Source organism: Condylura cristata, unplaced genomic scaffold (genome assembly GCF_000260355.1).
Source record: "Condylura cristata isolate star-nosed mole 26May11 unplaced genomic scaffold, ConCri1.0 scaffold00049, whole genome shotgun sequence".
NCBI classification, from domain to species: domain Eukaryota; kingdom Metazoa; phylum Chordata; class Mammalia; order Eulipotyphla; family Talpidae; genus Condylura; species Condylura cristata.
Window position 1 is genome coordinate 812,658 of NW_004567150.1, and position 21,915 is coordinate 834,572.

At 38.3% G+C, this 21,915-nt stretch overlaps 1 protein-coding gene across 5 annotated transcripts in view; it reads right to left on the bottom strand.

Annotated features, from left to right (window-relative positions):
- SAP130 (Sin3A-associated protein, 130kDa) overlaps window positions 1-21,915 on the bottom strand; it is a 62,234-nt gene that overhangs the window by 27,771 nt on the left and 12,548 nt on the right. For 3 of the 5 annotated variants that reach the window (XM_012734190.1, XM_004694887.2, XM_004694886.2), the window contains exons 6-14: window positions 20,394-20,518; window positions 18,811-18,935; window positions 12,246-12,393; window positions 12,001-12,091; window positions 11,690-11,794; window positions 6,609-6,750; window positions 2,909-3,030; window positions 1,145-1,447; window positions 292-469 (exon numbers count right to left, since the gene is read on the bottom strand). In XM_012734190.1, coding sequence (XP_012589644.1) covers window positions 292-469; window positions 1,145-1,447; window positions 2,909-3,030; window positions 6,609-6,750; window positions 11,690-11,794; window positions 12,001-12,091; window positions 12,246-12,393; window positions 18,811-18,935; window positions 20,394-20,518 — 1,339 coding nt within the window. The remainder of the gene's footprint in view (window positions 1-291; window positions 470-1,144; window positions 1,448-2,908; window positions 3,031-6,608; window positions 6,751-11,689; window positions 11,795-12,000; window positions 12,092-12,245; window positions 12,394-18,810; window positions 18,936-20,393; window positions 20,519-21,915) is intronic. The other 2 variants (XM_012734191.1, XM_012734189.1) reach the window with 1 other exon arrangement.

A 21,915-nucleotide genomic window follows, 5' to 3' on the forward strand; every position in this document is an offset into this window, starting at 1 on the left:
TGCCAAGGGCCTTCAGCGAGTTTAAGATGAAATCTCCAGAACCAGAACTGCCATACTTGTATCCAACAGATGCTTGTAAACTGACACTCTGCTGACCTTTGGCATCCTGCAGTCCAAGCTCAACAAGGGTCTATTAAGCAACCCTGTGGTCAAGATACTTTGGAGGAAATTTAAAAATGCCACAGAAGAGGGGCAACTGCAGTTTTCTGCCAGCACTGGTAGAGTGCCTGTTGCTTTTACCAATGATAGTGAGCACTAGAGTTGCCACCTGGCACTTGTGTGTGTACTCACCCATCCGTGGCAGGTTTCTTCCGGAGTATACTTGGCCGGGGGGATGAGCCCTGGGCTGGAGCACTGCTGCTAGCACTCTGGCTGTGGGTCTGCACCACAGTTGTTGCTGCAGGAGCAGCACTGAATGGATTGCTAATAGGGTTGGCTACAATTGTGGCTCCATCAGCCAATACCACTGCTGAAGAAGAGAGGGGACAGGAAAGAACAATAAAGAGAGAAAAACAGAAAACATTACTAAAATGTCACATAAGACAAAAGAAAATGACTGGATCACCAGAACCAGAGTACCAGTGTCATGACTGCCCAAGCTCAAGAAGGGATGGGAGGTGCATAAACTGTATCTGCCTAAACCAGATGTCCAAATGAGAGTTACTAAGTCTACTGAGGCATGATCAATAACCCTTTTTCTTTGCTTTATAGTCATATTACAAATGAAAAATACATAAAATACACAGTATACTTCAAGAAATACTCTCCTGTAGTTTTTATAAAACATGCTGACTCACAATCCCAAACATTTCAGTGCATCTTAGTTCTACAGCTTTCCAAGCAACACTGATGAAAATATTAAAAATGAGAACACTATTGCTAATGGGTGAATCTGTTCTCTCAACTAAGAGCGCTTTATAGAATGTGTTTCTCCTTGCACAAATAGCCAACTGAGATGTTCATGTAATTTCTAATTCTGATAATGAACCTGACAAGTAAGTTCAAAGCAACCTGGAGTATAAGAGGGAACTAAAACCTAGAGAAATTAACTGAGACCACTAAGGCAGTAGGGACAGAACCAGGATTTAAGCCCACATGTATTTCTTTCCTACACAAGAAATATCATGCAAAGAATTAAAATTACCTGAAGTCTTTCCTTCCGGTTGAGGCTGTTGAGAACCCAGTGGTGCAGGCTGAAGTCCTTGCGTGCTGATTGGGGTTGCTGAGTGTATTCCCTGTGTGCCAATTGGAGCTGGCTGTATTCCTGGGGTCCCGATGGGGGCTGGCTGTATTCCCTGTGTGTTGATAGGTGCTGGTTGGATCCCTTGGATATGTCGAGCGTGAGATGCATCTACTGTCATCAACTGCATGGGGTTTAGGTGGACTGTCGATGCCACCCCGACACCAGTCTGAGCTGTGATGGCAGAGGTTGGAGCCTGAGCTGAAACTAAAAATGGTGCATAAAGTGACTACAAGAATGTTAGATCTGATATGATATAGTTCACACAAAGAGAAAAACCCTAAAGTGAAGACAAATTTTTCACTTGAGAGAAAGAAAGTGCTAATTAAAGCCATATACTCGGGGACCCCCCCCCCCCATGCTTGCCAATTTGGTATACTCTTTCTGTAGGCTACTGGGAAACAGGACTTGAACAAGAAAAAGTAATCAATTTCAAACTCAATTTCAAATGTGAGCCAGACAATTGTGCCAAATTATTAATGTTAAGGCATTGGAGGTTATATATAAGCAGACAAAAAGCCTCAAGCTTCTGAGATACAGCCATGACTTCCAGGTCAGAAATCTTTAACACACAAACTACTATCATGGACATTTCTGAAATATAGTAGTTATAAATATTAAATTCTATATATCCAGTGAGGAGAGAACAAAAATTGTAGCTTTTTTCCTATAAGACACACAATCTACATTATCTACTACGTATATGAAAAACACTCAACAAAATTGAAAACATTTCCATGAAGCAACAAAAAAAGAAGGGATTTCTCACTATTTGTAAAACAGAAGATCTTTCTTTTTTTGGGTTATGAAAGCAATTCAGAGATTGAGGAGCCTATCTCTAAAGCTACTTAAACAAGTTACAGTATTTGACAGTTTTAGAGTATTGCCCAAGGGAAATATGTCAAATACCCAATTTAAAATTTTCCAGTAGCCACATTAGTAAAAAGCAACAGGTCAAATTAATTTTAATGACATTTTATTTAACCAAAAATATCCAAAATACTAAAATGTGATCTCTATAGAATCATCTTAAGATATTTTATATACTCTTTTGCATACCAAGTCTTCAATATTCAGGGTATATCTTAAAGTATGGTTTAATTCAGACACTAAGTTCTCATCAGAAATATTTGGTTTGCATTTTGATTGTGTAAAATCTACTAGTGAAAATATTCAGTCTTCAGTTGCCAGGCATACAGTCACCACAAGCCCTTCTATCGTCCTGAATTTCACAGAAGGACACCCACAATATGGAAAAGATAGCCAAGGGTACCACAGGAGAATAGTACACAAACCTTTCGCTCTAAGCATTGTTTTTGTCTGGAAAAGAACACTCTCTACATTCAGGATGCTAAATGTAAAACTAAAACTAAAAAGACAGGAGGTATCCTACAAAGTGAGTGAAGTATCACAAAGTACAGCTTTGTCCATTTTAACTGTACTACCATTTTAAGGTCTAACAAAAACCATTAACCTAATTATCCTCAGGATGGGCTAAAATCATGCAAAGATCATAAGTAAAAATCATTTTATAGACTTTAGCATAAAGTTTGAACCTGAAAAAAGTTGGGATTATTAAATCCCATAGTAGACATACCCAATGATCAATTGCTTGCTCATTATTTGCAACAACTAAAAAACTAAGTCATTTTAACAGGAGGCTCTTACCTGGGTACTGTCGAATGGTGGACACGGAACTGGTGATTGGGGTGTAGGTGTGTGCTGCCAGTGGGTATGCAGAAGGTGGGTATGTTGGCAAAAAGTATTGGAACTGAACAGGAACAGATGGTCTGTTGATAGAAAAAACATTATGACTCAAAGGGTCTATTTTCTTCTTTACTTTCCAATGATCTTCACTTTTTTTTTTTAAGATTTATTTATTTATTCATACAAAACTGGGGTACAGGCCAGAGGCTCAGGGACAGTGAGAGGATTCACCAGAGACAGAGCGGGGAACAGAACAGGCAGATCGACGAAGTACACTGCTGAGGGGAGCAGCGGGCGGGTCAGGAGAGGTCTGCCACACCATGTGGTCACCTCCGGGGCAGGCGGGAATCGAACTCATGCGGAAGTGGCTTATGCTTCTTTGTGCAGTGCTTTAACCCACTGCGCCACCAGGGAGGGCCCACATTTTTTTTTTAAAGATTTATTTATTTGTGCACACAGAGCTAGGGTACAGGCCAGAGGTGCAGGGGTGGTGAGAGAGTGGGGAGCAGAACAGACAGATCATTGAAGTACACTGCTGAGGGAAGCAGTGGGCAGGTCAGGAGAGATCTGCCGGGCCATGTGGATCACCTCTGGGGTGGGGATTGAACTCATGCTGAAGTGCTTTAGCTTCTTATTGCTGTGCTTTAACCCACTGCATCACCAAGGAGGGCCCGCTCTTCACATTCTTAACTGCAACATCAAAATTTCCCAAATTATGTCCTAAACTTCTAGATCAAAGGAAATACATTAGAGAAAAGTCACATTTTAAAAAACTAAATATGTACTAAAGAACTATATCATATTATATCTTATCTTATTTCTAAATTGGGTTAAAAATAGTAAAATCCCAGCAATCAAAGGTCCTCCTTTTTTAATTCTGCCTCAAAGACTAAACTCAGAATGCTTTATAGACAAACTTCATGAAACAGATAATCCCAAATGTATAGGAACTGATTCAGAGACTCCCCTCTCAAGAAGAGATAAGGTCCAATTTACTTTCTGAGTTAAGTATTCTTGATACCAAAACTGGACAGGAAGAGCAGGAGAAAGACTATAAACAAATTTCTTTTTGTCCACATTAATGAAAAAAAAAAATCCTAATAAAATTGGATTCATTATATGAAATTAAATGTATTATCCAGCAAATGTTTTACAACACAAAGTCAGGAATGATTAAATATAGAAATTCCTATAAATGTTTTAGATAGTAAGGAAAAAAGGAAAGACAACACTCATTGCAGTGCTATTAAGAAAGATACAAGAAATATTTAACAGTATTCAATACTGTCATGATATAAATGCTTCAGATATGGGAATAAAAAACTTCTTCATATTAAAAACAGTACTCTACCGACAAAAAAATAATTAAAAATTAATTATTTGCATTAAGGTAATGTTGGATTACACTGTTGTTGGTATTTTGTAAGTTTAACAATCCTCCCTTCCTGGTATTCCCCACTGTGGTGCACCCACTATCAACACACCCATGGTCTACCACTTTACTCTGCTGTGCTCTCTACATTCTACCAAATTCTATAATAAAATCTTAGGATTCCCATTCACAATATCTCTGCTCTATTAAACATCATCCTGGAAGTTCTAGCCAACAACAACAAATATATACCCAATTGAAAAGAAAAGCACTCACTCATTCCTTAGAAAAACTGTCCTGGGGCATCCCTGGCACAACGGGTCAAAGCACAGCATTATGAAACTATCCATGATGGTCACCACAGCACGAGTTCAATCTCCCGCCAGGCAGGTGACCCACATGGCATTGCAGACCTCTTCTGACACGCCCGATGCTCCCCTCAGCAGTAGTTTCAGTTTATCTCCCTATTCTGCTCCCCACTCTGTCTCTGGTGAATCTGCTGACCTCCACTCCTCTGGCCTGCACCCCAGTTCTTGTCTGCATAAATAAATCTTTTTTTTTTAAAAACAGAACTGTCCTTATCTGTAGATTAATATAAAAATTATTTACATAGGGGCCCTCCCTGGTGGCACATGGGTTAGGATGCAGTACTGCAAGCTATCCGCAACCACTTCAGTGTGAGATCCCCGGCCCCAAAGGAGACCCTCATGGCGTGGCAGTCCTCTCCTGACCCGCCTGCTGCTCTCCTCAGCAGTATACTTTGTCTATCTGCCTGTTCTGCTCCCTACTCCGTCTCTGGTGAAGCTTCTCACTGCCCCTGCACCTCTAGCCTGTACTCCAACCTGTATGAATAAATAAGCTTTTTAAAAAATTATCTATATAGGAAATGCAAAGATCTTCAAACTTTTAGAAGTTAGTTGATGTGTTCAGCAAAGTGGGTGGGCATAGGTGAATGTTTCAAACCATACAAGCTTTCCTACACACCATAATGACCAAGTTAAAACATTTTTCCATGATCCAATTCTAAAACCACTTTGTATGTACTATAGCAAGTTATCACTGTGGGAGAAGGGAGACAGAAAGCTGGAAAGTGGGGGTAATGGCATTGAGATAGAGGTGTATGCATGTAGTAGGGTTTTTAAAATGTTACACACTTTTTTCTCCCTGTCTGCTGAAAGGGTCTAGAAGAGATGACAAGCAGTGTAAATACCTCAATCGTGGTATTTAAATAATGAAAAGAAATGATGGGTTGCTGAAGAAATGGCAGACTCCAGAGTTCAGACAGACCAAAATCACAAGAACCCTCGATTGTTTTTTCATGGTGGGACACTAAGAAGAGCTTGAAAAACTGGAAATATGGGAAACACACAGGACTAGTGGATCCCCAGGGTCTAGCTCAGAATCATTTAAACATTAAAACAGATGACAGTGTGGAAAAAAATTAACCTCAAATCATTTAAGTCCATTCTGACAAAAAGAAAAAAATTGGGATATGAATGACAATTGATAAACATGAAAGAAAGACATCATATTTAGTAAAAATCTATTTTGCAACCACTGTTATGCAACCATCAAATGATTCAGTCAAGAATCATCCACAGACACTAACACTATTGAGTGAAGTTTACTGGAGAACAGGATATAGATCCTCAAATTATTTCCACACAGATTAGTTGTTTATAAGAAAAAATTATCTTTACAATAGCAATATCTGGCAAGCATCACCTCCATGAAGTAATTAATGTTGACATAACTAAAATGGGACAAAGAAAAAGCACGTAGTAACAGTGGCAAGAAGACAGTGCCTAAATGATATTTACTCCAAAAATATATAACTCACTAAGAAGAAATAATCTGACAAGGCCAAATCGAAGAGTCTTCTACAAAAATAACTAGCCTATCTATGTTCTTCAAAAATATCAATATAATAAAAAAAATGGTTTCAGATAACTATGGTTCCAGGTCACTGCACTGAGTGATCTAAGAGTTTCTATTCTCAGGAAACAAAAAACAGAAACACTTAGGCAGAAGGAGCGATGGCGCTACAACCCTTTTTCTTGAAAGGGCTCAAAATAAACACACAAAACAAAAATAAGGGTGCTTAATAGGACATCCAAGCAAAGTAGAATGACACATTTTCATAAACTAAAAAGAAAATTACGTGATATATTATTTTCTGGAGGGAAACTGAAAATAAAAATACATGTCTTTTCTGAGGGTATTTTGTTTTATTGAAAAAACTGAAACGACGACACAGTGGGGTAGTGCAACTGTCATGTTCCCTCCTACCTATTGTCACTTCGGGTTTCCATGGCCACAGGATTTGGAGAGGCCCGATGTCCCGAGATGGGAATCAGGCTACTCCTCTCAGCGGGGTAATCAGGCTGGATCCGAGGAGAAGTGTGGGTGATCTGTTGAGGCACCACCTTAGCTACAAAAAAAATTAAATCCAATTTTTCATTATCACTTACATGCTTGTACTGGCATACCAAAACAATCTTAAGGATGCAAGCAGAAATAAGATAATAAAAACGGAAAATAAAGAGAGTATACGGTTCAAATGAATTATTTTACACTACAATAATCCACTGATATATTCATATTGTTACTATGTGTCAAAGCAGTATTCAATATTGATACTAAAAATACCAGGATCCCACCCTCTCACCCCAATCTAGCTTCTAGGAAACCTTATATCAAAAGGAGAAGTTTTTTTTTTTTTTTTAAAGATTTATTTATTTGTGCATACAGAACTGGGGTACAGGCCAGAGGCTCAGGGGCGGCGAGAGGCTTCACCAGAGACAGAGTGGGGAGCAGAACAGGCAGATGGACGAAGTACACTGCTGAGGGGAGCAGCGGGCGGGTCAGGAGAGGTCTGCCACGCCATGTGGTCACCTCCGGGGCAGGCGGGAATCGAACTCATGCGGAAGCGGCTTTAGATTCTCAGTGCAGTGCTTCAACCCGCTGCGCCACCAGGGAGGGCCCAAAAGGAGAAGTTTTAAAGTAAAAAAAGAAATTAACAAAAATTTGAATGCAGAAATGGTGAAGACAGATTCTCTTGGTGTTCCCTCAATTTGTTTTACAAGCTGTTCTGACTATACAGGTGACTAACACAAAACACACACAAGCCCTTAGTCATCCATTTACTAGCAAACAAAAGGTCACCATCAGATTCGTATCTAAATATCTTACTCTAATTTACAAAAAGGGACACTGAGGTAATCAAGAAAATAAAAAATACCTCTCAAACTTCCACAATGAAAAAAAAATTAACCATTGCACATTGCCTGGTAAAGAAAATAAACATCGTTGGCAGAAATGAATGCATAGCCTCACTCCCAAAAAATAAGGGCAAGAACACCAGGGAAAAGAACCCGACCAAGTCTCTATAGTCTAAAATAAAGCCTTGGGCTCTCCCTGGTGGCACAACAGGTTAAAAGTGCAGCACTGTGAAACTGCATTGCGAGTTCAATCTCTGGCCAGGGAGATGACCCACATGACGTGGCAGACCTCTCCTGACCTGCCTGCTGCTTCCCTCAGCAGTATACTCTGTCAGTCTGCCTGCTTCCCACTGTCTCTGGTGAATCCTCTCACCCTCCCAAGACCCCAATTCTGTCCTATACCCCAATTCTGTATGCATAAATAAATCCTAAAAAAAAAAAGTCTCAAAATCCAAGGGGAACTCAGAAAGCAATCATATAGAAAAAGAACTTTAGACTCTACTCCAGGGTCTGTAATTAGTAATTAGTCAATCATTCTGATTTCTTAGTATCAATTTCCTCATCTATAAGGAGATTTGCTCGGGATTATCATTTAGTAATTTCTAAGACCTTTTGAATGTCAGTGATTTTATATAATACTTTACAGCAAAATCAAAACCACCAGAGTTCAAATTAATTCTGATTCTCAATGTCTGTTCTCCACAACTTGCAATCAGATTCTGTTTAGATTGCAGAGTACAGCTGAACTGTGATATACATAAGTTATTATCAACCTATCACCACTGCCTCTGGGAATTTATGAGGAGAGCTGTGAACTACATCACAGATGTGGAGGATCAGCTTCCATCTAAGATGTAAGTTACACTAGTGATAGGTAGTAGAGGCCAAGAAGAGGTCACCATGCTGCCCTATGAACAGTGCACAGGTCAAAGGAAGCAGCACTGACCCACCATGATGCCTAGATACTTCCGTAGCAACACAAAGTCTCTGCAGGATGATTGCTGGGATACCCATTCCATCACAGGTGATCACTTCTACTGGCTAATGTGGAGAGAAGCTGCCACCAGAAGAAGGGGTGCTAGGTGGAAAGCAACTAGGCCTTGTGTTCATTGTGTCCATGAAAGGATAGAAAGAATAATGCTTCCAATAGCAACTATCATTTGGAAGACTAATTAACCAGTAGTTGGCAAGCAAACATACACCCATGAATTTATTTATTCTAGATTCTGAATCACTGGAAAAACAAAAACAAAATATCCAAAGGCTATACCTATTCTGAATGCTGCAATCATCTGATTCTGTTTTTATAATTCAGAGATCACAGTTACTTGTGTTCTGAAGAAAATAAGGATGGCATCCTACTGGAAACTAACAATTAGTTAGAGGCAATCCTCTGCTCATGGTTAACTGAGTATTTGCCGTCTATTCTAACATGCTCCTGTTAATAATAATGGCCACATTCCATATTAAATCTTATTTGTACCAAGTACCACCAGGCAAAAATTCCTTCAATGATTTGAACATATTTCCTACAATCCAACTTGAAAATCAATGTTTGAGAACTACAATCAAGTTTGCCATTTCAACTAAGAAACTTTGTACAGGGGTCCCATTATGATGTGGCAAAGAAATATTTAGGTTAATATGAAAGAGGAAAACAAAAGCAGAACATAAACCTCAGGGACCTAGACAAGAGAGTCACATTACATAACAAATACTAAATCTGTTGGGATACTTCTGTCAAGTGATTTTCTTAACTAAAACAGGGAAATGATTAAAATTCAAAGATAAACATGCTAAGAATAAGGACAGGTAAAAAGCTGACAAATATGGCCAACAATGAACTATTTCTGTTCCTGGTACTTTTTTTTTTTTTTGGTAAAGATTTATTTACTCATGCATACAGAACTGGAGTACAGGCCAGAGGTGCAGGGGCAGTGAAAGGATACACCAGAGACAAAAGTAGGGTGCAGAACAGGCGACTGACAAAGTACACTGCTGAGGGGAACAGCAGGTGGGTCAGGAGAGGTCTGCCACGCCATGTGGGTCACCTCCGGGGCAGGAATTGAAATCACGCGGAAGTGGCTTTAGCTTCTTTAGCCCTGTTCCTGGTACTTTTTACTGAGTTTATTCCAGTGTGATCTCTCAGGCATATATCATCACATTAATAATTATCTATAAAATAATTTTTCATGGCCCTCCCTGGTGGCGCAGTGGGTTAAAGCACAGCACTAAGAAGCTAAAGCCACTTCCGCATGAGTTCGATCCTGGCCTGCCCTGGAGGAGATCCACATGGCGTGGCAGACCTCTCCTGACCCGCCCACTGCTCCCTCAGCAGTGTACTTCGTCCATCTGCCTGTTCTGCTCCCCGCTCTGTCTCTGGTGAATCCTCTCACCCTCCGCATCTCTGGCCTGTACCCCAGTTCTGTATGAATAAATAAATAAATCTTTAAAAAAAAATAATAATTTTTCATAGAGGACTCAACATAAAACCAGAGAGCCCCTAGTGGGGTGACTACCCTCTCTTTATTGGTCTGGCTTTCTTCATATCTACAGATACCCTAGTGAGGTTCTAGACTGTAAATGTAAAGAATGGACCTGGCTCTGCCATTAAAGTGCGAGGAAACAAATGATACTTTTAGAGAGAGTCAGGAAAAGGTTTGAAATGACAAGTGTTCCTGTTAACTATCTTTTTCAACTAGTGTATCAATGCTAAACCACACACATACACACACACGCTGGATTTTCAGAGAGGTGAAATTAAATTGGACATATTCGGTCTCTCAGATACCAATGTGTAGTGAGCACTAATGTGAGAAAGATCCAGCAGCAGTGCTCTTCTGCTACAAGCTTTTGTGGGGCTTGGCAACAGTTTAAGGGCCGATATAATTCAGTAACCTGCAAGGATCTTTCTGGTCCTTCTATTAAATTAGATACAAAGGACACTAGAAAAGTGACCTTAAGGTTTAAGAAGACTGTGAAGCTCCAGCCTATCTCACATGGGGAAGAAGGGAGGAGGGTGAGAAAGCGCACCCCAGTGCTGGGACACAACAGCGAGGGAGCCATACTTTGTGTCTGATGACCCAATTCCTGACAGTTCAGTGTATTCTCTCACAAAAAATCAGCCTTACTTCTGAAAGTACTATACAGTAATTATATTGCAGCTGTCTGATCTCTTCAGGTGTGGAGACAGTAAGATGATATGTTCATCGTTAGAGAACAGAGACAAAGGTAAAAACAGTGATTAAACCTCTGGTTCACGGCTTAAAGAGCAATGCGTTCTGCCCCGTAGGCTTATGCGTAACAGCCCATGAAATAGGCATTGGCAAATCTGGGTCTGTGAACCTAACCTGCTCTTTTCTGTATAACCTGTGAACTAAAAATGGGTTTATACTTTAAAACTGAGGGAAAAGATTCAAAGACTATTTTATGACCAATAAAAACTACATCATACTCAAATGACAGCACCCATAAGATGTCCTAATGAAACACAGCCACTCCCATTTGTCTACACACTGTACAAGGGTGAACAAGGTGGACTTCAATGCCTAAAAGATCTACTGTCCAGCCCTACAGAAAACATTTACCAATCTCTGCTCCTGAAGACTAGGATCTGGTCGCTACAAAAACTGATTAGAGGTGTTTTTAATAGAACACACACACACATTTAAAAGTGGAATAATCAAGAAGGATGGCCATGCAGTATCAAAGGAGCACTCAGATGAGAAACCAGGCTAACTGCCCAGAGAGTTAGTATTGCATTACCCAGGATCTTTCCTGAGTAATCTATCAGTGCACAAATTTTTCTGCATGCCAGATCTTTGCTTCTTTCTTGTTTTCCTGTTCTTCTCTAACTATGTCAGTTTCAATATATTTTAAAACAATTCTTTAAAAGGTACCCCTCAAAGAGGTAAAATTTGGTAAGTCAAAAGTAGTTATGTATACTTTGAGCACTCAAAGACTGCTATACCCTACTTACCCCCCTACTGTCTCTGTCAAATCTGTATAACAAATGTTAAAAGCTAAATTCAGCACTGCTTAGAAAACCAACAATGAAAACCACTACTACTAGTTATCAACATGAAGACCCACTGAGAAGGGTTGAAAATTTCCGTTTAAGCTTGTGTTTTAAGGCTGCTTGATACTTACCAACTGGGATATTGGAAGTGGTCACAGCAGTAGCATGGGATGAATGTGAGGGCATTGTCATGGTAACAATTGTACTTGTGGGAGCCTGTGTGTGTGACACAGATCCTGAAATAGGAGAAAAAAGAGAAATTCTTCAACAATGGTCTCTTTACACCTATTACAGAGTTTCAAAACCTAAAAAGCACCTGCAAAAGTTGAAAGAATTTTTCCAGCCTATTCTTTTTCTCTGACTGAAGCTAAGATATGAAAAATTAACTCATCACTTACACCTCAATCTTTTTGAGCAGGAAGAACACTGATTGTCAACTTACCAGCTGTGGTTGCTGAAGGTATGGTATTAGTTGCCAAAATAGGAGCTACTGTTGCTGCAGCGACTGGTGTGCCAGTACTGAAGATGGTTTTCTGGGAGGGAAAACCCCACAACACAGTTATAAACAAGAACATTTCCCAATCCAGTTAAAAGCAATTACTGCCTTCAACATTGTCAGGTTTGTAGGAAGTTTTACGTAAGTTTTAACTCTCAGAGTACACAGATGGTTTTCACCTCTGGTTTTACCTGTGCCATGGTATGAAGTTGCTGTTTTGGCGTCCCCAATGCAGGGTGAGATGGTAGTGTGATTCTTGTTGTTACATCCCGTGACTGAGCAGGACGCTGAATACTAATTGCTGCAGATGGCGGATGCTGGATCGACAATGTTGGCCGACTGAAAACAGGTTAAAAAAAATTGTAATTTATAACTTGTCTCCAGACACTGAGAGAAATCAAGCCATTAACAACCTTATGTGAGATCACAGTCATACAGCTGTAATTTTATATATATATATATATATATATATATATATATATATATATACGTATGTGAAATGCACAGCTGAACCACTGAGTTTCTCCCTGAAAGTGCTTTAAGATTTACTTTAAAAATATCAATGAGCACCAAGATATGAATAAATTAATTCTTGACCATTCTGATTATCCTCAATGTAATGAATCAATTCTAGGGCCTTTTCAGTGAGTATTAGTATAACGGACAGACTGTTGTGTAATCAAAGATGAAGATACATAGTAAATAGGGATGATGACAGATAATCTTTACTAACAGCAGCAGACCATGAAGCACTGAGTGCAACTCCAATATTTTGTCATTCATCACCAGATAAAAATTTATAATTGTCTAATTATTAGAAGGGATACTGAGATAGCCTGAAATTAACTGGCAGCTAGCCACTGAAAATGCAATAATGGCAAGAAAACGTGGCAGCAGGACAAAACTGGCATCTATACCAGAGAGGGGAGACTGAACTACTTAAAAAAACATGCTGGGAAGATTACAGTTATTTGGAAGAAAAAAATTGGGGTCCATACTTCACACAGTATACCAGGATAAATTCAAAAAGAATCAAGGATTTAATAGCAAATAAAAATGTGTATGAAGAAAACATGGAATTCTTTTGTAACAATGGAGTCAGGAAGAGCTTTCTATTAAAAGTCTCTGAAGCCTAAAAGCTATAAAAGATCATTAAATTTGACTCTTTTGAGCAAATAAATAAACTTTCCACATAGCAAAACACACCACAGAGTTAAGAGACTTAAAGAGGAAAGTGTAACTACACTAAACACTCCTAGAAAATTCAGTGAGGAAAATAACAGCTTAATAAAAACAGGTGAAGGATATAGAATACCTAGTTCATTAAAACACAAATGGCTTAATACAGAAAAGATGCTCACTCTTATAGGAAAAAGAAATATAATTTAGAACATTGAAATATTATTGTTCACTTTCAGATTGATAAAAACCCAAAAACTTGTATTACTGTTCAAGCCACAAAGAAACTGGGCACTTTAAACAGTCTAAAAGGCGTATAAATTGGTAAAAACTCTATTGTAGACAACTAGATGGCAGGTATCAAAATTAGAACTGCATATACTGTGATCACTTTTAGGAATTCATTCTGTAAGATATCCTTGCACACATACATAACCACACAATATTCAATGCACTATTACTTACAATAAATGCCTCAAGTCCATTTATACAATTTCACTGTTACTAAGGAACGATGAAAATGTACTAAAATGAAAAGCTTTCAAAATATGCTGTTTTCATGGGGGAAAAAGTGCAGTGGAATATATGAATAAAACAATCTTTTGAATAAAAAAGATAAAAGAACTGCAACTAAATTCATTTAAGAAACACAAGGAGGATACCCAAAAAGCCACTAAAAAAGGCAAAAGGAAAGGACAATATAAGAAGTTGGTGGGTGGGGAGAGAGAACGTACACTTTTTAATGTACAGCCTTTTATGATTTTATATTTTGGAATCATGTGAATATTCATGTGAATATAAATTAGGAAATGAAGCATGGTGAGCTGTAAGGATGAAAACTGGCCTGAGATAGCATTTGTCCAAACTATGCAGTGGTTTCATTCACCAAAATGCTTTTCAGACCCAGTGGGATAGCAGTGAATAAAGTTTACAAACTTTTTACTCGGTTTATCCTTTAGTTACAGAAAGCAACCTAAATGGCATTATCACTCAAATTCAATGGAAAGTTGAAATTCTGGCAATTGATGAAACCACAGACCTTAGAGGAACTCACTGAGGGGAAGCTCACTATTGGAGACTGGATTTTTAATAGCTGATGACACAGGTAACCAAGTACAGTGCCATGAAAACCATCATTCCTAGAGATTACACAAGGAACATTCAGAGACAAACATATACATAACTGAAAAGAATGACAAATATTAGGATAGATGAACCTAATTATGTAAACAATTTTGAAAGATCTAGTAACAAAGAAGAATGCCAACAGAATCACCAGGAAGGATTGCTATAATTCTAACTTATATTTTTAAGAGGTTCAGCTTATATAAAAATACAGCCCTGAAAGAATATATTAAATCTTTAGATGCTTTTAAGTGCTTTTGAAAATAGACTATATAACAGTATATATAGTACTATAATGTAAACATCAGTATTAAATAGTTCACATTATATGCCAGGTGTTTTAGAATTTTACACATATTAGTATTACTCCTCAAAATGATATTTGAGGTAGATAGTAACGTCCTTACTCTGACCTATAATTCCCACTTGGAGTTGTAAACCTTGGAAGTGCACCAGTTACACAAGTACACCTTGGAAGTACACCATTATAAATATGCAACAGCATAAGCCAAAGTGTACATCTACATAGTGAAGCACAATCCAAACACACACACAAAACCAGGTAAAAAAAGATTTCAGTATACTGATATGGTGTCACTTCCAGAATATTGCTGAGTGAAAAAATCTAAGGTATGAAACAGTACATATAAATATAATATATTCTATTTTCTGTAAGAAAGAAGTTTAAAAAAGAAAATATGTGTGTTTTTGTATATACACTTATCTCACAAAAAATAACTCTGAGAGGGCAAATTAGAGGATAATACAATGGTTAGCTACCAAGGGCATAATGCAACTTGGCAGAGGACAAAGACACTCACGAGTCCATCTTTGGATATAACTTAGACTTATGCACCAAAAAAATATTTTACAGATTTTAAAAAGCTAAATAAAAAAGAAAATCCTAAAGTTAAGAACAAATTTAAACAATCCCATTAAATTATAATTATGCAACTTACTAAAGTATAAGAAATACTGGAAAGATAATAAACTACCAAAGCAAAGGGGTAAGAAAACAGGAAACTGGTATTTGAGATGGTTACTCCTCACTGTACACCTTTCTATATGGTTATAATTTGGAAGTATGTGGAGGTAAATTACAAAAAAGAAATGGCATTCTATATCCTACAGAAAAAGTGACATAAAATGACTTTAGACTAGTTTCCAACTCTAGGGTTTATTCTGAAAATAAAAAGAATTGTAAAGGAATGTTAAAGTTTACTCAGTAGTCCTGTTATTAGTTATAATCTACACAAAAATAAGTTAATTTATGACAAGGAAGTTAGGACTTTGAATTATTACTTTGAAAACATTTTTTTGTATATTATGGATGAAGAAAGGTAGCCACATTAGTATCTTCAGGAAACATGATTTTCACTGTAAAAAGACAAATAGTAAGTCCTCATTTAATGTCTTTGATAGGTTCTTGGAAACGGACACAAGCAGGCTCTTGAATAATATTGTTTTCTTCAATGTCAGCTGGAATTTTACACTCAGTGTTTTAGCAATGATGTTGAATGAACTGATGCTCTTAAGGAACTGTAGGGCCTCCTAGTGGTGCAGGGTGTTAAAGTCAGCACTATCAAGTTACCCACAGCCACTGCAGCAGGGAGCCAATCCATATGGTAAGCTCCTCTCCTGTCTTAACCTGCTGCTTCTCTCAGCAGTGTATTTCAGTAGATCCACCTATTTTGCTCCCACTGTCTGGTGAATCATCTCAGACCCTGTGTTTCTGGCCTATACCCTAATTCTTGTATGCATAAATAAAAATAAATGTTTACCAAAAAAATCTAAGAAAGTAACAAAAAGTTTATATAGCTAAAGTTTATTTGGAAATACCAGTTTAAAGATATGGCCATCTTTCTATACAGGCTACTTTTGTCTGTAGAAAAAGTCCCAAAGTCATGATACCCTGAAAGCAACAAAGCTTGAATTGTAAACTAACAGGAACAAAGGATCATTAGAGATGTAACTGATTTCAAGACAAGGAAAGTGGGGAAAAGTAACAAAGTTCAACTTATTATGCATCAGAAAGAAGAAAGTGCTCAATGACTAAAGAGGTAGCAGAAGGACAATTTGAAGAGGTTCTCTCTAGTCAAATTTGGGGCAACTGAGAAAGAAAGAGATTTTGATTAAAACAGAGAAAGCTGATACAGGAAATAAAGAAGAGTTACGACATCCTCCAATGATCAGTTGGGTCCTTGTTTGACTTTTTGAGGAGTAATGCAAGTACAGATGGCCAATTTGAAACTTTCTATTTCTCTCTGAGAACAGTAACAAAGAAAACAAAAAGAATGCATCACTGTATTTCCCAAAATGATGAGCCATCTAAAACGTCAAACTGCAGAACAGACAACAAAACTGCCAAAGCAGTGATAAATAACATAGGAGGTAGAGAGAAGATTTCTGCAGCTACAACTTAAAGGACAAAACTCAGTGAAGTGTAATTCTCTAAACAGAAGAGCTCATTCTGACAAAAGAAATCAAAATCTTTTGTAATAGTGGGAGGTAACAGTGAAAGAAGACTTGAAGTATAGAGTTGAATTAGGAATCACACAGATAGAGATAAGCTCATGTGGGAAAGTTGTGTGATAAGACCTAGGGAAGAGGGAAACCTTGCCATTTGCTAGAAGTCTATTTCACCAGCAGGGCAGAATAGCCACAGAAATGCAGAATACAAAGTTGTTTGGAAAACTTCTCTTAAACCAGTATATAGCTCAACCTGCAACCAAGAACCAATTGCAAACAGCTAATTCAGCATAAGCTCTAAAAAAACCAGCACAGAACCTATTTAAGAATGCCACAAGAAAAGAGGTGGAAAAATGGGGGAAATTCATTAGAAATGCTTTCAGCAAAAATGTGTCATAAATTTAAAAACTCAATACATGGGCAGAGCTTAAAAGAAAATCACTCACCATTACAGGAATAAATGCAAAATTAAAAGTAGGACATAAGAGACAATATTGAAAACTCAGTAAGGGACAGAGCAGATGTTGAGAAAAATAAGCAGAATTAAAAGGAAAAAAAATAAGAAAAGTTAGATCAGGAAGTCATACAAAAAAAAAATCTTATGTATATATAATTGAGTTCCCTCACCAGCCAGAAAATGGAACAAACTAATAAAGATACAATTCAAGAAACTTCTCCAAATAATTTCATGCTATTGTTGAAGAATGCATGCCATCGTCCAAAATCAAACAAAACATAATGATCACTATAGAACACATCCTACTAAAGTTGCTTAAATTCAAATGAAAACCTAAGGCAAAAATATCAAGGCAATCAATATCCTTTTAAGGAATTAGAAAATACCAGGCAGTCCTGACTTCTCTACAGCACTATCCAGCTATGGAAGGTGGAAGAAAAATACCAATAAAATACTCAACAAAAGAGAAATAATTTTTTATTAACAAACTATTGCTAAGCATAAGGATATGGAGGAAATTTTGAGCATGCAAAAATTCAAATATTGCACCTAGAATCCCTTCTTGAAGAGACAATTTCATTTAACCAACTGATACATGAAAAATTACCAAAGGCCTCTCAGGCAGGACTGAACGTATTTTAACAGAAGGAGTTTGACTTACCACTGAAATTTTGAGGGAAATTTTTCTTTTTCTGTCTTGAAACAATTTAGTTATCACTGGGATTAGCTCTTGAGAGTTTGGTAGGATTTAATGGAAACATTTGGGTCAGGTGCTTTTCTAGGAGACAGAGCTTTGAAATTTTTTCCATTTCTTCTATGAAAATAGGCCTGTTTATCATTTCTAGCTCCAGAATTCCAAGGCATATATTGGAGATTTACCATATTTCTACAGGTATATGTAGAAAAATCATCGATCATTAGGGTTTCTGTCTGTGTAATTCAACTAGTATTGCTACATACATCCTAAAACAGAGATTGGTATGTAAGGGGAACGCAATCATTATTTGTTACATGAGTGAATGCTGAAAGTATATGACAAAATTCATTAGTGTTTTTTGTAAGAAACTTAATACTGTGGAATTAGCCCTAGTTTTTAATTATACACATATTTATACTTTTTGAATTTTGTCACACCATCTGAATATATTAATTTTTAAAGGTAATATAAAGTTAAAATGAACAACATACTACCTGCCCTGTCACTCCAAACATCCCATTCACCCTACTTCATTTTCCCTACTAAACATTTCACCATTCCAAAACCCTACTCACACACCCACATCCAGAAATATGTGTATATATGTACTTTTTTGTTCTCTTACTGTATGTCTGCAGTCCCTAAAAATAGAAACTCTATGAGGGTAAGATTTTTTTTATTTTTTCACTACTTTATCCTCAGCATCCTGAACACTACAATACTTATTAAAAATACGCAATAAATATTTGAATTAAATGAAGAAAAGCAAAGAAAAGGGAGAGAATGAGGGAAGACAGCAGGACAGTGAGTTTCAAACTCCCACATGTACCTAAGTGCTGAATCAGAAGCATGTGCTGCTGTTGTAGTAATGACTGGAGACTGGGCTCTGGTGGCTGAAACAGTTGCTACCACAGCAGGAGGGATGGTATTAGAGGTGGTCACTGGTGGACGAGACTACCAAGATAAAAGAAAAAATAATTCATTTAAAAGAAAAAGCAAACAAATATAGTAAATCAAACACTAAAAACAAAATCTGAAACTTGGCCCTCCCAGTAAGCTTATGTTTATGTCCACATAAAGTAAATTCTTGCCATTCCAATTAAGGAATATTTTTTTCAGATGAGTTGTTGTACCAAGAGTCACAATTACCCAAAAGTTCCCTTTTTGGTTTCATGGTCCACAGTTCCTCCTTTCCAAATAGGACAGGATTCAAAACTTTGTTCCAGTATTTGTACAAACTGGGATCTCATCCTGCTGATGTGAATTCCCACAGATGTACTGTTGACCCTAACGGAGGCATTTATGCTACCACCCATGATGGGCCTATGCTGGTGTTGGATGGATCTCGTGCCTTCAGGTCATCAAGAGCAAAAGGCAAACACAGGGGAACAGTCCTCTCTGCTGGCTAAACTCTTCACCTGACAAACAAGTTCAATACTGGGCTTTGTCTGTTGGTCCACTAACACTCTTCCAACCACCAGAGCATTTCTGAGTAGCCCCTCCTTGACATTACACATGAAATCATCAAACTGTCATTCTTGGTCTGCTTCTCACCTCCAGAATATGTACCACTGCCTCCTATAGGGACAGCCTGTTACCTCAAGCCAGGGCTACTGCACCATTTTCCTTACTAATAATCTTCCTTACTAAAAAGCTCCTGATTCTGGTTTTTCTCCGATTCTATGTATTTTTGGGAGCTTAATCATTCTCTAAATTATTCTGTTAGCCAGCCACATATTTTCATTCATTAGTATAGTTACAGGATTGAAATCTGTAGACTGGACAAGTACCAGATATCCTAATCGGCACCCTCCCTTGTGTTAAACCCAACTCTTTCACACACTGGTTACCAAAGGCACTGGAATTTCTTCCTAGGTAAAGCTGTCAAAGATATTTCTTCAATTACACATTACTTATTCTGCTGTGTACAAACATCAAATTTACACTCATATCTTCAAGTTCTGACTTTAGAAACACCACAGTATCATGCAATAACATATAGCACTTCAGTAGTACTTAGGCCATAGATTCCCTTGGGGAAAAAAAGTGGAAAGCCTTGGACCATCTCCTTCAAAAGTATTTATGTCCCCAAAAGATGTTTAGGGATCCATTAACTCCTCTGTAAATTAGAATCCCTCAGTTCTAGCTGTATATTGTATATAACATTTGCTGTTTTACAAGAATGGCAGGAAACTCCTTGAATTCCAATTACCAAACCCCTCCCAACAAAACATCTTCCTTCAGTATCTCTTCTAAGTCCCAACAGCTGTCATGAACTGCATATAATTCAACCTTCCCTGCACCATGACAACTAACGTTGCTAGAATGCAAAGATGCTTTCACAATGCTAACAGAGTAAGTAATTCTAGGTCTTCTACACTTGTTAGCTCACCACCCATCTCCGTGACCTGCCTGGATTGGTTGGTGAATTATGTGCTGCACTGCTGGTTGAGCTGTAGCAGCGTTTGGCAACTGGGAAGTCGGCCTTAGGACCGTGGTTACTTTAGAACTGGACATCACAGCAGCAGCAGCTGCACCTGGAAAAAAAAATTCATTAATACAGTTTATAGGCTCACAATTTAAATTGTTCTAATTATATTCCCTATGAATATTTTCCAAATAATTTCTAAACCTCAGTATGTCAGTATTCAGCTGAAGCACCGTATGAATAGTTTCCATTTTATCATCCGAAAGAAAATGAAAAAATCATGTACTCACGAGTAAAGTTAAAAATCTATATTGCTGGGCCCTCCCTGGTGGCACAGTGGGTTCAGGCACAGCACTAAGAAGCTAAAGCCACTTCCACATGAGTTCAATCCCCAGCCCCGGAGGTGACCGACATGGCGCAGCAGACCTCTCCTGACCCGCCCACTGCTCCCCTCAGCAGTGTACTTTGTCAGTCGGCCTGTTCTGCTCCCCACTCTGTCTCTGGTGAATCCTCTCACTGTCCCTGCACCTCTGGCCTGTACTCCAGTTCTGTATGCATAAATAAATAAATCTTTTTTAAAAAATCTATATTGGGCCCTCCCTGGTGGCGCAGCGGGTTAAAGCACAGCACTGAGAATCTGAAGCCACTTCCGCATGAGTTCGATTCCCGGCATGCCGCCTGCCCCAGAGGAGACCACATGGCAAGCCAGACCTCTCCTGACCCGCCCGCTGCTTCCCTCAGCAGTGTACTTCGTCGATCTGCCTGTTCTGCTCCCCACTCTGTCTCTGGTGAAGCCTCTCACCGCCCCTGAGCCTCTGGCCTGTACCCCAGTTCTGTATGAATAAATAAATAAATCTTAAAAAAAAAAATCTATATTGCTTCTTTTTTCAAGGACATTAAGGGAACCTGTTTTGTATTTTAACTGCACACGTGTAGCAATTAAGTACACAATGCAAAACAGTGTGGGGCCACTGCCCTGATCAGGCCAAGGCACCAGCAGTGTGACTGCCAGGATTCCCTGACAGCCCCACTGCATGTGCAACACCAGTTCAACTGTCACACACATGGAAAGGCCAATGATGCAGGAAATCAGTCTGATCTCAGACTCCCTTGCAGGCTCAATTCTGAGGAGCTAAGTGTTATGTTACGACCAAGTTACCTGGTTTTGCATTTCTTGCCCTGATTTTATACTCTCCACAGAAGGTAACAACTTCTAGTCACATTATTAAGAAAACTCACTAGATGTACTATTATACAAGCTTTGAGAAGTTAATTTTAAGAATAAATTTTTCTTAGTTATGTAAAAAAAAGCAAAAAAGAAAAAGTATACCTTATCACTAAACTTTAAAAATTCTCAGCATTGGGCCCTCCCTGGTGGCGCAGCGGGTTGAGGCACAGCACTGAGAATCTGAGGCCACTTCTGCATGAGTTCGATTCCCGCCTGCCCCGGAGGTGACCGCATGGTGTGGCAGAAATTTTGAACATCAAAGGTTGTATAATAAAAAT